At 37.4% G+C, this 17,681-nt stretch overlaps 1 protein-coding gene across 2 annotated transcripts in view; it reads left to right on the top strand.

Moving 5' to 3' along the window:
• ZBTB44 (zinc finger and BTB domain containing 44) overlaps nt 1–17,681 on the top strand; it is a 64,860-nt gene that overhangs the window by 23,550 nt on the left and 23,629 nt on the right. For both annotated transcript variants that reach the window (XM_035009308.1, XM_035009309.1), the window contains exon 2: nt 11,134–12,207. In XM_035009308.1, the coding sequence (XP_034865199.1) occupies nt 11,190–12,207 (1,018 nt within the window). In that variant the 5' untranslated portion in view covers nt 11,134–11,189. The remainder of the gene's footprint in view (nt 1–11,133; nt 12,208–17,681) is intronic.

Here is a 17,681-nt window from a genome sequence, read left to right as displayed (position 1 = left end):
TCAGAAACTGTTCCCTCAAAGAGGCCAAAATTTGTTTGGATTAATTTATAGAGCAATTTATATCCCAGGGCACTGTTGAAAAACAATAGAGCAGTTAATGAAATTTAACATCTGAATGTGGTAAGGAGAGCCCTACTGGCATCACTGTAAATCCAGGGTAACTGTGGACATACCCAAAGATTCACCTCCCTGAGGAGTAACATCAGAGGCTTAACATTGGGGTGGCAGAACAGAGGTCACTTAAAATAATTTAGCTAGTCACTAAGAAATAAACAAGCAGATATCAATCACAAATACCAGGAGGTACGGTGAGGGAACAGTAACTGGAGTTGCTACAATATATTGTTGGATTTATCCAGTTTCCAACAAAAAAAAATTATAAAGCATACAGAGAAACAAATGATGACCTAAACACTGGGGGAAAAGGAGGCAACACAAAAACTGCTTGTGACAGGGGCCCCTGGGTGGCTCCATCGGTTAAGTGTCTGACTTTGGCTCCGGTCATATCTCAGGGTCCTGGGATAGAGCCCTGAGTCCCAGTCCAGCTCCCTGCTCAGCGGGGAGTCTGCTTGTCCCTCTCCCTCTGCCCCCCCCACTCCACCTCCCACCCCGCTCATGCTCACTCACATGTGTGCGCATGCTCTCTCTCAAATAAATAAAATCTTAAAAGTAAAAACTGCTTGTGACAGAGACCAGATGTCAGATTTAACAGAAGACTTCAAAGTAGCCATTTATAAGTATGTTCACAGAACACATGGATTAAAGAAACCATGATTAGAGAAGTAATATATAGTGATAATTTTGCATAAAATAGAGGATGTCAATAGAAATTGTGAAAAAAACAAATAGAAATTCTAGGGGCCTCTGGGTGGCTCAGTCAGTTAATTGGCTGCCTTTGGCTCAGGTTATGATCCCAGGCTCCTGGGATCAAGCCCTGCCTTGGGCTCCCTGCTCATCAGGGAGCCTGCTTCTCCCTTTCCTTCTGCCCCCCCCCACCCCCTCCTTGTGTTTTCTGTCTGTCTCTCTCTCTCAAAATCTTTAAAAAAAAAAAAAATACTATAAAAGAGGGAAATGAATAGAGTTACATATGAGGAATGTTTTTATATATCTATGGTATTAAGCTAGGAAAAATCCAAAGCTGATTTTCATGAGTTTAAGATTTCTATGGTAAACTTTTTAGTAACTACTGAAAATATTAAAAAAAAAAAGATGGTTAAGGGTCTGCCTTCAGCTCAGGTCATGATCTCCAGGTCCTGGGATCGAGCCCCGCGACCGGCTCCTGGCTCAGCAGGGAGTCTGCTTCTCCCCCTGCCTGTGCTCTCTCTTTCTCTCAAATGAATAAATAAAATCTTTAAAAAAAAAAAAAAATAGTGGAAAAATTATTGAAGAAATTAAACTACTGCATTAGAAGATAGTCATTTAATGCAAAAGAAAGCACAGGAAGAATAATGGAACAAAAAAGACATAAGACATACAGAAACAAATGGCATGCATAAACCCAATATATCAATAATGTTAAATGTGAATGGATTAAACAATCAAAGACACAAACTGGGGTGAAAAACATGATCTAGCTATATGCTATCTACAGGACACATACTATAGATTCAAAGGTAGATACAGATTGAAAGTAAAAAGGGATAGCAAAAGATACACATGCAGACAGCAGCTACAAGAAAGCTGAACTGGTTGTACCAATAGCAGACAAAATAGACTTCTACAAAAAGTTACCAGAGACATTTTATAATGATAAAAGGGTCATTTCATCAGGAAGATAAAACAATTATAAATGTTTATGTACTTAATAACAGTACCAAATTATGTGCAGCAAAAATAGAAATGAAGGGAGGAATAGACAATTCAACATTAATAGTTGGAGACTTCAATATACTGCTTTTAATAACGTATAGACTAGCTTGTCAGAATCACCAGGAAATAAGCACTGAAAACCAGCTAGACCTAGAAGACTTCTAAAGAACAGCTATAGCACCCTCTACCCAGCAACAACAGAATATACATTCTCAAATAGCATCAGGAACTTTCTCCAGTGTAGACCATATAGTAGGTCATAAACCAATGAAAAAATTCTTTTTAAGATTTGAGAGAAAGAGAAAGCACAAGTGGGAGGGGCAGAGGGTGAGACAGAGAGAGAGAATCTCAAGCAGACTCTGTGCTGAGGTAGGAGACCGACACAGGGCCCCATCTCACAACCCTGAGATCATGACCTGAGCTGAAATCAACTTGACTGACTGCACCACCCAGGTGCCCCTACCAATAAATTTTTTTTTTAAAGATTTTATTTATTTATTTGACAGAGAGACAGCGAGAGAGGGAACACAAGCAGGGGGAGTGGGAGAGGGAGAAGCAGGCTTCCCGCGGAGCAGGGAGCCCGATGCAGGGCCCGATCTCAGGACCCTGGGATCATGACCTGAGCCGAAGGCAGACGCTTAACGACTGAGCCACCCAGGCGCCCCACGAATAAATTTTAAAAAGTTGAAATAATACAAAGTATGCTCTGAGAACATAAAAGCATGATATTAGACATCAGTAATAGCAGGGGAAAGTTTAGGAAACTCAAAAATATGTGAAAATAAAACAGTACACTCCTAAATAACCAATGAGCCACAGAAGAAATCAAACAGGAAATCAGAAAACATTCTGAGATAAATGAAAATGAAGATACAACATACCAAAACTTATATGCAACAATAGCAATGCTTAGATGGAAATGTATAACTATAGATACCTATATTAAGAAAGAAGGAGGGGTGCCTGAATGGCGCAGTTGGTTAAGCATCAGACGCTTGGTTTCAACTCAGGTCGTGACCTCAGGGGCATGGAATCAAGCCCCACATTAGGCTCTGCACTCAGTGTGGAGTCTGCTTAAGACTCTCTTCTCCCTTTGCCCCTCCCCCATCTCTCCTAAATTAAATAAATCTTAAAAAAAAGAAAGAAGGAAGATCTCTAGTTAATAACCAACCTTCTACCTGAAGACATTGGAGAAAGAAGAGCAAACTAAACCTAAAACAAAGAGAAGAAAGGAAATAATAAAAATTGTAAATACTATAGGGGTGCCTAGGTAGCTCAGTCGGTTAAGCAAGCGTTGCCTTTGGCTCAGGTCATGATCCTGGAGTCCTGGGATCGAGCCCCACTTCAGGCTCCTTGCTCAGCGGGGAGTCTGTTTCTCCCTCTGCCCCTCACCCCACTCATGCTCTCTCTCTTGCTCTCTGAAATAAATAAAATCTTTTTTTAAAAAAAATAAAAATTATAAATACTATGAACAATGAACCATCAAAAATGAAATTAAGAATACAGTTCCATTCACAGTAGCATCAAAAAGAATAAATACTTAGAAATTTAACAAAGGAAGTGTAGGGGCGCCTGGATGGCTCAGTTGGTTAAGCGACTGCCTTCGGCTCAGGTCATGATCCTGGAGTCCCGGGATCGAGTCTCGCATCGGGCTCCCTGCTCAGCAGGGAGTCTGCTTCTCCCTTTGACCCTACCCCCTCTCATGCTGTCTCTCTCTATCTCATTCTCTCTCTCAAATAATAAAATCCTAAAAAAAAAAAAAAGGAAGTGTAAAACTTAACACTACAAAAGAAATTAAAGATGGTCTAAATAAATAGAAAAATACCCCAAATTCATGGATTGGAAACTCAATGTTGTAAAGATGACAGTACCCCCAAACTGATCTGCAAATCGAGCACAATCCCTATCAAATCCCCTCTGACTTTTTGTAGGGATTGACAACCTGATTCTAAAATTCATATTTTATAGTTGTAAGGAACCCAGAATAAGCAAAGCAATACTGAAAAAGAACAAATTCAGAGGACTCACCCTTCCTGATTTCAAACTAACTACAAAGCAGCAGTGACCAAGGAATTGTACTATCATAAGGGTAGACATGTAGAACAATGGAATAGAATTGAGAATCCAGATGTAAACCCATACATCTGTGCTTAACTGATTTTCAACAAGGGTGCCAAGATCAATCAATGGGGAAGAATAATATTTTCAAGAAACTGTGCTGCGACAACTAGAGAGCCACATACAAAAGAATCAGGTTAACTTCACACCATATATAAAATAATAACTAAAAATCAAAGACCTAATTGTAAACACTAAAACTGTAAAACCTGTAGAAGAGGGGTGGTGCTTGGGTAGCTCAGTCAGGTAAGGATCCGATTCGATTTCAGTTGGGGTCATAATCTGAGGGTCATGGGATCAAGCCCATTCCAGGCTCCACACTCAGTGTGGAGTCTCCTCCAGATTCTCTCTCTCTCGTCCTCATCCTCTGCCCCTCCCCCTACTCACATGCACACACACACTGTCTCTAAGAATAAATAAAATATTAAAAAAAAAAAAACCCATAGAAGAAAACATAGGGGTAAATACTCATGATGTTGAATTTGGCAAAGGATTCTCAAATACGGCAACAATAGGAAAAAATAGGTAGGTTATACTTCATCAAAATTAAAAACTTTTGTGCTTCAAAGGACACTATGAAAGTGAAATGACAACCCACAGAATGGAAGAAAATGTTGTAAACCATTATGTCTGATAAGCAACTTGTATGTAGAATATATAAGAGCGTTTACAGTTCAATAAGAAGATGACATATAAGCCAGATAAAAAATGGACAGAGCATCCGTATAGACATGTCTCCAAGGGTTATACAAGTAACCAGTAAGCACATGAAAAGATGTCTGACATCATTAGTTATCCGGGAAATGCTAATGAAATACCACTTCACACCCACTAGGATGGCTAGAATCAAAATGTCAGAATACTAAAAAAATCTTCAAATTATACACTTTTAAAGTGGTGATTTCTATGGGAAGGGGAGATTTATATGGGATGTGAATTATATCTGAAGCTGTTTTATAAAATATATAGTCATATTACATATTAAATAATTTCTTGATATCAGTAAAAACAAATTTCCAATTATAAATTTATTTTTGTGTTAATTTGTTTCAAATAAGATAACTCCTCTGCACAGTGTGATTGATTGATAAAATCTTTTAATCTACAAGTTCCTTATTTTAGTTCCTCTTTTATCTTTTTTCCCCCTTGCTGTTTATGAGTTTAAAAAAACAAGTGTTTTGTCCTATAGAGTTTCTCATAGTCTAGATTTTGCTGTTTGCATTGCAGTGGTGTAACTTAACATGTTCCTGTCAGCTCTGTATCTCCTGTGAATTGATAGGATCTAGAATTTCATTTAGTCTTTTTTGCAATGTCTTATTGCCCTTCTTTTTGTCACGTTATAAACCGTTGGTGATCAATACCTTTTCATTTAGGGATGAGGGCTGCAAAATGATGGTTATCTTGTACTTCTGATACTCCTTCATTTATTAGCCAGAACATTTCTATAAAGAGAAAACTTCCTTCATATTCTGTTTGATTACCCAAAAATGCCATTTGTATTGAAAAGCCAGGATAAATGCCTTATTCTTTCCTGTTTTTTAAAACCAGTTTTCAAGATAATTATTTGTTTCAATAGCATCTTTTAAAGGTGACAAATTAGCTTTGTTTTTGTTTACAGTGTCAGATGAGCCCATGAATTTAAACATATTTCACATGTTTTCAATTTATCGTTCCATTTTTGGCCACTGGGAACCTCCTCAAATTGACTTGAGTTTTGACACACTCCTAATAATCTTTGATAGCTTCTTTGCTATCTGGTAAGGTGTTCCAGGTGGACATTTACTGTCCCAGAAATGCAGTCAGCCATTTTTCTAAGGAGCCATGGTTCCTTTTAGTGGGAAATGGAATTTGGAAGCCAGTCTGGGTGTTAGGGATATTCATTGCTGTAGATTAATTACATTATGAGTTCATACTAATACTTTTAATTCAAATTTAAGACTGTAAATTCAAATTGTAACTTTTTCTTTACCTTTAATCCCTGATAATGAATATATATAAGCACTTTATATATATGTATAGGCACCAAACCAGATAGAAATTTTATGATGTATATTTATCCATTCACATATTTCACAACCTTTTTTGTGTCTATCATGCTAGATACTGGACAGGATCAAAAGATAAATTAGGGGCACCTGGGTGGTTCAGTCGGTTGGGCATCTGCCTTTGGCTCAGGTCATGATCCCAGGCTCCTGGGATCAAGCCCCACGTTGGGCTCTCTGCTCAGTGGGGAGCCTGCTTCTCCCTCTCCCACTCCCCCCTGCTTGTGTTCCCTCTCTCGCTGTCTCTCTCTCTCTGTCAAATAAAAAAAAAAAAATCTTCAAATAAATAAAATCTTAAAAGAGAAAGAAAGCAAGGGAAAACAAAAGATTTTAAAAATAATAATAAATTAGATGCCAGAAAGTGTTTTCACTGAATCCTTTTTGCTCTGCCTGCTCTGAGCTTCTCACAACTTGCCTTCACATTCTTCCCTATACATTCTTTAGTTGTCTTTAGTTCTAACAAAATCAACAGAATGAGATTTATCAGTGACTTATGTAAGATCCAGTATTTAGATCTACCCCTAACCTCTTCCCTGAACTCCACATCCAAATGGGCAACTTCAGGGGCGCCTGGGTGGCTCAGTCGTTAGGTGTCTGCCTTCGGCTCAGGTCCTGATCCCAGGATCCTGGGATCGAGCCCTGTATCGGGCTCCCCTCTCGGTGGGGAGCCTGCTTCTCCCTCTGCCTGCTGCCCCTCCTGTTTGTGCTCACTCTCTCTCTGTCAAAGAAAGAAATAAATTCTTTTTTTAAAAAAATGGGCAACTTCATATATAAATTTACACAAACACTCCTCTTTAGTTTTTCTAATTTAGTATGCCTAAAACCAAAATATTCTTTCTCTTCATCATTAACCCCTACCAAAATCCTTCTTCCTCTTTCATTCTCTTATTTGGTGAAAACACCATCCACTCAGTCACCCACGTTAGAAACCTCGGGTCAGATTCTTCTCTCCTAGCTACTCCCTGACCCCATCCCTGATAGAAGGTGATTTTACCTCCTAAATATTTCTTAAATGTATTTTCTCTATCCTCAGTGCCACTTAGTTTGATTTTATTTTATCATATACTCATACTGTTGTAATAGCCACCCTCAAATCTACCCTCTATATTGCCATCGGAATAACCTTTTTAAAATGTAGATAAGACTGTACTACTCCCCAGTGGCTACTCATACTTACTGAATAAGATTTCATTAGGTCCTTATGAGTTCATACTAATACTTTTAAATAATGGTTATCTTGTACTTCTGATACTCCTTCATTTATTTGCCAGAACATTTCCTCCTTTTCATCTCATTCCTATGAGAGAATCAGCAAACACATTAAACAGTGGTTTTGCTTAGACCAATTTTAGCTGCCTAGTGTATTGTGATTACTTGTCTTTGGGAAGGGTATATGAAGTAGATTTATATTTGAACTCATCTCTGATAACAATCAAGATAATGATTTCAGTGGCCTTACCTGGCTGTCTTGGCACAGGACTTTATGCTTTTTATCCTTTCTGTTGTGTTATCCCAGGTTGATCATTTTGTCTTCCCATATTAGAATATTCAGTGACCTTATTCAGCTAGAAATCTTCAGGGTTTTTTTTTCTTTTTTCCCCTTTACATACACATTTATCTGCATAGTACATTCAAAGGGATGTTTATCTAATGGATTGTTTAATGTTTAAACTGACACCACCCTCTGCATGCTCACATTTTCTTTTACCCTTTTTTTTTTTTAAGATTTTATTTATTTTGAAAGAAAGCACCTAGAGAGAGCGAGCACAAGCGGGCGGAGGGGGAGATGGGGGAGGGCAGAGGGAAGGGGAGAAGCAGATTCCCCACTGAGTGGGGAGCCCAACACAGGTCTCTATCCCAGGCCTCCAGGATCATGACCTGAGCCAAAGGCAGACGCTTAACCGACTGAGCCACCTAGGCACCCTTTAATTTTTTTTTTAATTTTTTAGTTTAATTCCAGTATACTTAGCATACAACGTTATATTAGTTTCAGGTGCATGCTCACATTTAGAATGTTGTACTGTGCCCATTAACAATTTGTCAGTACATACATTGCACAGGGAAGCACATCAGGATGGTGAACACTCACTGAGATCATGTGTGATCCCATGATAGCGTGGGACTCCTTTCTGCTTTATCACCCGGCAGAATTCTACTTTCATTAGGCCCTATCCTCTGTGATGCCTATTCTCCCTTGTATATTCAGAATTAATTACTTCATTCATTGCTTTCACATAGCACGGCTGCATACCTTCGTAGTCTTAGTTAGGAACATGTCTTTCATAAGGACTGTAAGCTCAGTGAGGTCGAGGATAATGTTTTATTTGTACTTAAGCTCCTCCCTTCACATAATAAAGTGTCTCACATTTGGTGAATCCACTATTGAGCAAAATCCGTTATAATTTGACTGTTAGAATACCTGATTCAGTCTTACTAATATTTGTGCCCAAAACAAGGGAGGTAAAAATAGTAAAGTTATGCTCAGTTATAATCCTACCATACCTACCATATTTGCATGCAGTTCTGGGGACCATTATTAAAGGAACATTGAAAAGTGGAGATGGTTGAGAACAAGGATGTTAATCAAATTTTAAGGAGCACTTAAAGGGATTAGGGATGTTTAGTTTTAAGAAGAGAAACCATAGGAAAGAGTGGCATATGATTGCCATCTTCAGTTTTTGAAGGCTTTTTTAAGGGAAAAGAAAAGGTAGACCTACTGTGTATGACTTTAGAGTTTGAACCAAGAGGACCTGAAACCCCAGTTTTGTAGCAGTATGCTGGGGGTTTTTTTAAAGAAAAAATTTGCTTAATGTGCAAAAAAAAAAAAAAAAGAATAAATACCCATACTCCTACCAATGATTCCCTTGAATATGATGAAAGCTGTTGTACATACATGCAGACATTATTCTGTATACAGTTTCAGAAGGATCGTGGCTCCCTTAGGGAATCCACCAATCTCAGGTTAAAACCTCATGTTCTCGTGGAATATTATGCAGCCATCAAAAGGAATGAGATCTTGCCATTTGCTACGATGTGGATGGAACTGGAGGGTATTATGCTGAGCGAAATAAGTCAAACAGAAAGACATGCATCATATGGCCTCACTGATATGAGGAGTTCTTAATCTCAGGAAACAAACTGAGGGTTGCTGGAGCGGGGGGGTGGGGTGAATGGGTGATAGACACTGGGGAGGATATGTGCTCTGGTAAGTGCTGTGAATTGTGCAAGACTATTGAATCTCAGATCTGTACCTCTGAAACAAATAATGCAATGTATGTTAAGAAAAAAAAAAGCAGGAGGGGAAGAATGAAGGGGGGGAAATTGGAGGGGTAGATGAACCATGAGAGACGATGGACTCTGAAAAACAAACTGAGGGTTCTAGAGGGGAGGGGGGTGGGAGGATGGGTTAGCCTGGTGATGGGTATTAAAGAGGGCACATTCTGCATGGAGCACTGGGTGTTATGCACAAACAATGAATCATGGAGCACTACATCTAAAACTAATGATGTATGGTGATTAACATAACAATAAAAAATTTTTTAAAAAGACCTCGTGTTCTCTTGCTCTGTGTCTGTGATGTGGATACAAATACTCTTTCATCATATTTTTCACCAAATATATAGTAATATGTACTACTGAGTGTCCATTATATATCAGTAATTGTGCATTCATTTTAATACTCAGAACCAAACATTTTTCCAGGTCCATTAAAGATTCATCATCTTTAGCATCTTTTAAAATTGATGGCTGTATTTTTGAAGTATTTGAAATCTTTTTTATCTAGAGATAATTTCCAAAGTGGCTTTGTTTTACACTTATTTCAGTACTAACAATAAAAAAGTTATTTATAACAGATAAAATAATTAATGTACATAGTTGTATTTTTTTTTACACTGGAAAAGTACTGTGATCTAAGAGTCAAAAGACCCAGGCTGTAGCTTTGTTTGTCATTTGTTAGTCACGTAACTTTTCTGAGCATTAGCTTTCTTGTCTTTATCAAGAGGCCTCCCTGACTTCACATAGAGGGTGTAAAAAAGAGGTTAGGGGAAAAGTACTATAAAAACTGAAGCATTATTAGATATACTAAATTAAAACTATTTGAGAATGTCAGTTTTTTGTATTTTTAGTAAATGTGAAATCTGATAAAGGCAAACTAACTTCTTTTTTAAGGGAAAATCCAATCAGTTAATTGATTACTAGCCATTTTTTTATAAATTTATTTCCAGAAAGTTTGTTTCATTGTATGAGGAACATAAACAATAAAAATAACTGCTTTCATTTGTTGAGCATTCACAGAACGCCAAGTACTGTGCTAAGCATTACTATATATATTGTTTCATTTACAGGTAACAGGTTGTTACAGGTAACAACCATGGAGGAATTGTTGAGGAAGGAATCCAGGGCTATCACATTCTAAAACTTAAAGTCTTAACCCCCTATATTTAATCACTTTATATCTTAAAAGAGGCAGTATATAGCGTTAAGGTTAAGAGGGAAGCTGTAGAGCCAGCCTGTCTGGATATGAACCTTTGGTCTGCCACTTAAGAACTTTCTGATTTGGGCGCCTGGGTGGCTCAGTTGGTTAAGCGACTGCCTTCGGCTCAGGTCATGATCCCAGGGTCCTGGGATCGAGTCCTGCATCGGGCTCCCTGCTCTGCGGGGAGCCTGCTTCTCCCTCTCCCACTCCCCCCTGCTTGTGTTCCCTCTCTCGCTGTGTCTCTCTCTGTCAAATAAATAAATAAAATCTTTAAAAAAAAAAGAACTTTCTGATTTAGCAAAATAGCCCTTTTCTGTTAAACAGGAGTAATAATGTCCTTATTGATAGATAGGACAGTCAACTAAAATATCAATTGTGAAGCATTAGAACAGTGTTTGGCACATAGAGAGCACTCTATAATTGTAAATCTATATAATTGTCTTATATACAAACTTATTATTTAAAACTATCCAGCTCATTAAAACGTTAGCTTACAGACTCCACTGATTGGAGAGTTTGGGGGGGTGGTAAGGAGAATGTATTTTAATATATTCCCTACCTTGAACTTTCTCTCTACCATCCTTCAGCTTTTGTTATTTAGCACAGTGGCCACATGAAAATAATGTAAATCACCTTCTATTTCAACCTCTACACCGTCAATTAATGCTTATTTTATGTGTTTTTTAGGACATTTCTGATTCATTTGCATCCTTGAAGAGCATCTGTAGAAGAGGAAGGAAAAGATGGGTGTGAAAACATTTACTCATAGCTCCTCTTCCCACAGCCAGGAAATGCTTGGAAAGCTTAATATGCTGCGGAATGATGGACATTTTTGTGATATCACAATTCGTGTCCAGGACAAAATCTTCCGGGCACATAAGGTGGTACTAGCAGCTTGCAGTGATTTCTTTCGCACCAAACTTGTAGGCCAAGCAGAGGATGAGAACAAGAATGTGTTGGATTTGCATCATGTTACAGTGACTGGCTTTATACCCCTTTTAGAATATGCTTACACAGCCACTCTGTCAATTAACACAGAAAATATCATTGATGTTCTAGCTGCAGCCAGCTATATGCAAATGTTTAGTGTTGCTAGCACCTGCTCAGAGTTCATGAAATCAAGCATTTTATGGAATACACCCAACAGCCAACCAGAAAAGGGTCTAGATGCTGGACAAGAAAATAACTCTAACTGCAATTTTACTTCTCGAGATGGAAGTATTTCGCCTGTGTCTTCAGAGTGCAGTGTGGTAGAAAGAACCATTCCTGTCTGCCGAGAGTCCCGGAGAAAGCGCAAAAGCTACATTGTTATGTCTCCTGAAAGTCCTGTAAAGTGTAGCACGCAAACAAGTTCTCCCCAAGTATTGAATTCTTCAGCTTCCTACTCAGAAAATAGAAATCAACCAGTTGACTCTTCTTTAGCTTTTCCCTGGACTTTTCCTTTTGGAATTGATCGAAGGATTCAGCCTGATAAGGGTAAGCAGGCAGAAAATAACCGGACTTTAGAATTACCTGGCCCATCTGAGACAGGGAGAAGAATGACTGATTATGTGACTTGTGAGAGCACAAAAACTACCTTGCCTCTGGGTACTGAAGAAGATGTCCGGGTCAAAGTAGAAAGGTTGAGTGATGAGGAGGTCCATGAGGAAGTGTCTCAGCCTGTCAGTGCATCTCAGAGTTCACTGAGTGATCAGCAGACAGTGCCAGGAAGTGAACAAGTCCAAGAAGACCTTCTGATTAGTCCACAGTCTTCCTCCATAGGTATAATGTCTTCTGTGTTTTTCATGATATTGTAAAGTCAACTTGAGCATTTTTTTTTTTCAATTTGAGCATTTTTAAGTACCTCTTAGATAAAAGTTGTGTGCTGGATCCTATAGGAATCATGAAAAAGAATAAAACACAGTAACTGGATTTTTTTTAGATACTATTAGTACTATTTTTTTTTTTTTACAAGTTATGCATTGAGAAAGAAAATAGCTAAACAATTTCTGATGGGTCAGAGACAGATTATGTTATATATGAATTGTGAATTATTTTCAGTGCAGAATATACCAGTTTTTAAAAATCCGGTTAGTGTTTTATTCTTTGTCAAAATATTTACTGAAAACTTACGCTGTGCCAAACATTGGGGATATATGATGAAAAAGACATAGTCCCTGCATCTGAGGGTTTAATAGTCTAATTGAGGAAGCAGAGGTGTAAATCAGTGATTAGTACTAGGCTAGAGATATGAACAAAGTGTTAAGGGTGGTCACAAAGGAAAGAGCAAGTTAGCACTATATATTTGAACTGGATTTTAGTAAGTATGAGTTTGCCCAGGAGAGGGAATGACTTTTCTTTGAAAATGAATAAAAGCCCAGAGAAGTGGAAAACCATTGCATGTTTGGGAAGCGGCAAATTCAGTTTAAAATGATGTGAATAAACCATGGAAGCCTGCAAGTATTGGAAATAATGAGAGAGAAGACAAAATGAGCAGTTGAGAGCATATCATGAAGAATCTTAAACACTAGTTTCACTTAGGATTGCATTTAACTACATATAACAGATCCCATCAAAGTGGCTTAGACCAAACAGGGTTTTATTTTTATCACATAAAATGTTCAGAAGTATGAAGTCCAAGACTGGTATGGTGGCTTTAGTGTAATCAGTCTGGCCTATGTCCCTTGTATATTTATAATCCACCATCCTTAGTTTGTCAGTTTCATTGATATGCTTCTTAGTTACAAGATGCTTGCTTCACCTTTAGCCTCATATTCTAGCAAGGGGCAGTGCTTATATCAAGAAAGCACAAATGTTCCCAGAAATCCTTAAAAAAGCTGCCAGATTATGTCATGTAGTCTTTCCTAGCTGTAAGGGAATCTGAGAAGATATGTATATTAGTTGGATATATAGCTGCCTCAAACAGAATTGGAGGAGCATGGATACTGTGTGCAACTAGCAGTGTCTGCCACAGCGAGGCCACATAAGCTTGAATGTTATCCTCGTGGTAATAAGGAGTCTACCTTAAAGGGAATAAAAATAAGACACTTATAGATACTTAGGAAAATTAATTTGGTATTAGTATTCAGGGGAGTTTGGCTGGGCAGAGACACAGAAACTAGTTACAGGAGAGTTGTTTTTGTGTGAATGAAGATGCTTAGAGTAAAACTATAAAGAAATATAAAAGACTTCATAAAGGAAGAATCATTACTACCTAATGATACTGAATATGTGAATGGAGGGAATGGGAGGGGTTAGAGAACTTTAGATGACTAGAAAAATAGTGATAACATCTTATTCACTGATTCTAAGTCATAATTTTTCATATTATCTAAATAGAGATAGTCTTACAATTAACCTTTTACAGTTACTTTTTCTTAATGGTACAAAAAATAATGGTAATTATATAACGGATAGGAGTCTGTTAAATTCAGTTACTATAAATATGAAAATCAGTGGAAGAAGATGGGAACCTAGTTTTAAGAGTAAGTCAATAAGGTCAAGTCTGTGTGAATTATGCTTGGGTGATGACCAAGTAATGTCATGCTACAAAGCAGTTGAAAAAGCAAGGTTGGTGAAATCAAGACTAAAGATTACCGGTTTAGGGCTTTTCTTTTAGCAGTGACAGATTGAATCTCAACAGGAAAATATATAAGCTAAAAACCAAAGGACTGATCCTTGAGAAATGTCTATATTCAGGGAGAGAAGAAGTGCCAATAAAGAATACTAAGGAGGAGTTCTCCAAAAGATTGGAGAACCAGGAATGCCATATTAACTTTTAACTTTGTTGATTTCTTGAATTTTGACCCACTGTATGAGTTTCTCAGTGTTGTCACTACAAAGTGTACTGCGAACTGGATGATACAAAACAATAGTTTATTCTTTCATCTTTCAGAAGGTTAGAAGTCTGAAATCAAGGTGTTGGCAGGGCCATGCTCCCCTAGAAGGTTGTAGAAAAGGGTTCTTTCTTGCCTCTTCCTGGCTTCTGGCAGTTACTAGTACTCCTTGCTGTTCCTCAACTTGTAGTTGCATCCCTCTGGTTTCTACCTCCATCTTCATGTGGCTGTCCTGTGTTTCTGGCTCCAAATTTCCCTTATCTTATAAGGACACTAGTCCTTGGATCAGGGCCCGCCCTACTCAGGATGACCTCATCTAACTTGATTACATCTGCAAAGACAGTATTTCCAAATAGAGTCACATTTCTACGTATCAGGGGTTAGGACTTGAATATAGCTTTTTGGGAGACACAGTTCTACCCACAGCACCAACTAAAGATCATATTTAAGTCTTTGGGTCAAGATTTTTTTTCTTTTTTTTTTTTTTTGGTTTAAATTTTAATTCCAGTATAATTAACATACAGTGTTATATTAGTTACAGGTGTACAATATAATGATGCAACAATTCTGTACATTACTTCAGTGCTCATCATGATAAGTGTGCTCTTAATCCCCCTCACCTATTTCAGTCACCTCCTCTGTGTAACCATCAGTTCTCTATATTTGAGTCTGTTTTTTGATTTTTGTCTTTTTTCTTTATTTGTTTCTTAAATTCCACATATGAGTGAAATCATATGGTATTTGTCTTTCTCTGACTGACTTATTTCACATAGCATTATACCTTCTAGATCCATCCATGTTATTGCAGATGGCAGGATTTCACTCTTTTTTATGGCTGAGCAGTATTCCTCTGTGTGTGTGTGTGTGTGTGTGTACATACCACATCTTTAACAACATTCATCTATCGATGGACATGGGTCAGGATACTTTTGAAGAATTCCAGTGACCACACATTCAATAATATATTTAATGTTAGCTATTTGTTCATATGACCAAGTTTTTGTTAAATTACTAATCTTTAATCCTCAAAACACCTTCTGAATAATGAACTCTTTAATGAATATTGCTATTTTAATCATTTTATCTGAGAACTTAGAAACCAAATATTAATCTAACTCATTATCTTGCTAACTAGGCATGTGAAATAGTCTGATTTTACCACTCTCAGGTATATCTAATCAGTTGAGATTTTGCCTTTCTATCTTACTAACATGATTAAATAGAGAAGTTAGGAACTTAAATAGAATAAACCTATCAGTTATATGAGTATGATTTATTTCCAATATATACCATCAAATATGTAGATTCTATTATAAAGCTGACCTGTGAATAACTATGATCTGAATATCATATAATCAAATAATCCAAAGAAGTTGTTTTCCTTGCCTTCATAGTAAATATACTAATCACTGTCAATTAACCTATCTTAGCTCCAAATCTATACAATAAAACAAAGCTTTACAATAAAGTTCAATTCCTGGAGTATAGTAAGCAGTCAAAAAATGTGGGCAGGAGAAAGGAAAAATATGTATGGTACCTTTTTTCTGTATTCTATAAGAATATTTCAGAAGAGTACTTAATTTTACTACTAATTTATTAAAGAAGATCTCTAAAAGGTAGTTTGTCTTTCCTAGGGACTGAGAATATAATATTTAACACATTCATTATTACAAAAAAAAATTTTTTTAAGATTTTATTTATTTGAGTGAGAGAGAGAGCACGACTGGGGAGGAGAGGGAGAGGCAGACTCCCCACTGAGCAGGGAGCCCAAAGTGGGGCTCCATCCCAGGACTCTGAGATTGTGACCTGAGCTGAAGGCAGACGCTTACCAACTGAGCTACCCAGGCGCCCATTATTACAAAATTCTAAAATAATAATTTGATTATCATGAAGTTAATTCAGATAGGAGTTTACCTGTTCTTTTAAGTTCCTTTTGTTGCCAGTTGGCCCAGCAGGGGGTTGTAAAATCTGACATCCCCAGTTTAGGGCAAATAGAAGCAATAAATACAGCAAATTTAAAAGAGAAGATCTGCTAAGTTTCGGTTGGGTCTTGGTACTCAAAAAGATGGTCATCAATATCTGGTATAGTTTTAAGAAAAAATACTGTAAGTGAGAAAGACTTCACGATATGGCTTTATTATTTGTCTTGAAGTATTCAATTATCTTTAGGCACTAAAGACAAAATAAAAAGTTCTAGATAATCCACAGTTTACTATGTTAAAGGAATTCAGTTTTTTCTAAACTTTAAAATCTGCCATCAAAAGTAAAGCAATTGTTACAGGGGTCAGTTATATTAAGAGATAATTTGACAGTTTTCTCAGTAACAGTAGTGAATAGATAATTTGTTGAGGTGGGCAGCTAGAATAATGGTGGAATTACAACATTGATCATATGGAGAAGGTATAACTAATGATTAAAAGTTCAGGGGTTGGAGTCAGATCTAGAATCTGCTACCGGTTTCTGCCACGTAATAGATGTGAGACTTTGAGAAAGTCATTTAACCTCAATGAGTTCCCATAACTATAAAGTAAGGATAGTAATACCTATCCATTAAGTATGTCAGTGCCCTCCAGCAAAAGACCACCAGGAACATAGTAGTTGTACAGTTTGGGGTAGTAGTTTTAATGTCTGAAAATCCCTGACAGTTACCACAAATACACAGGGTAAATTAGTGTGCAGCAGGCACCTGTAAACTCTGTGATCACAAGAAGCAGTATCCTAGTGGTGGGGTTTGGGGAATATAAGTATTATTCATTACGACAGGAGTGAGTCGGTTTTATGTCCCTTAAAATGGACAGATTCCTTGAGGAAACTGTTAATCAGTTAAAACAGGTTCTGCAAACCAGACTGAAGTGTCTCTGAAGAGAACAAGCTCTGGGACTGTCATAATCAGGATAGCCCCAGTATTAATGTCTTTCTGATTGAATAGGCCTTGATGATAGGGTTATAATGACTTCAGCAGAAGCATTTCCATGATGTCAGATCAAGGAACATTTTTTCTCAAGGCTCAGAGCTGAAATATAATATGATACAAGGGGCCATTAAGAGGGAAGCTACCTTCTGATATGTTTAAAGGAATAGTTATTAAATTTTTGTCAGCTAGATCAGATAGAGGATAATAGATTCAGTGATCTGTTAAATTCAAAGTAGTCGTTATGGTCTGGAGAAAACCTACAAGAGTTTTGTTTTTCCTTAAGTGACAAAAGGAGATCTTAGGGAGTTGAAAACAATGGGATGTAGATGAGAGATCACATTAGTTGTATTAGACAAAATTAGTAGTGATAGTAGATTTAGTAGTAAAGGGATAGAAAAGACTACTGAAGAATCAGAAAACTAATATGATTTTGTCATCTTGGGAAGGAGCTGTCTACTTTTAAAGTCAGTATCTTCTGAAGGATCCCTCAAAAAGTATGTTGTTAT

This window comes from Mirounga leonina, unplaced genomic scaffold (genome assembly GCF_011800145.1).
Source record: "Mirounga leonina isolate KUSES-001 unplaced genomic scaffold, KU_Mleo_1.0 Mir_153, whole genome shotgun sequence".
NCBI lineage: Eukaryota > Metazoa > Chordata > Mammalia > Carnivora > Phocidae > Mirounga > Mirounga leonina.
Note: the sequence above shows the minus strand (reverse complement) of the source record. Positions and strands in the feature narration are given on the sequence as shown.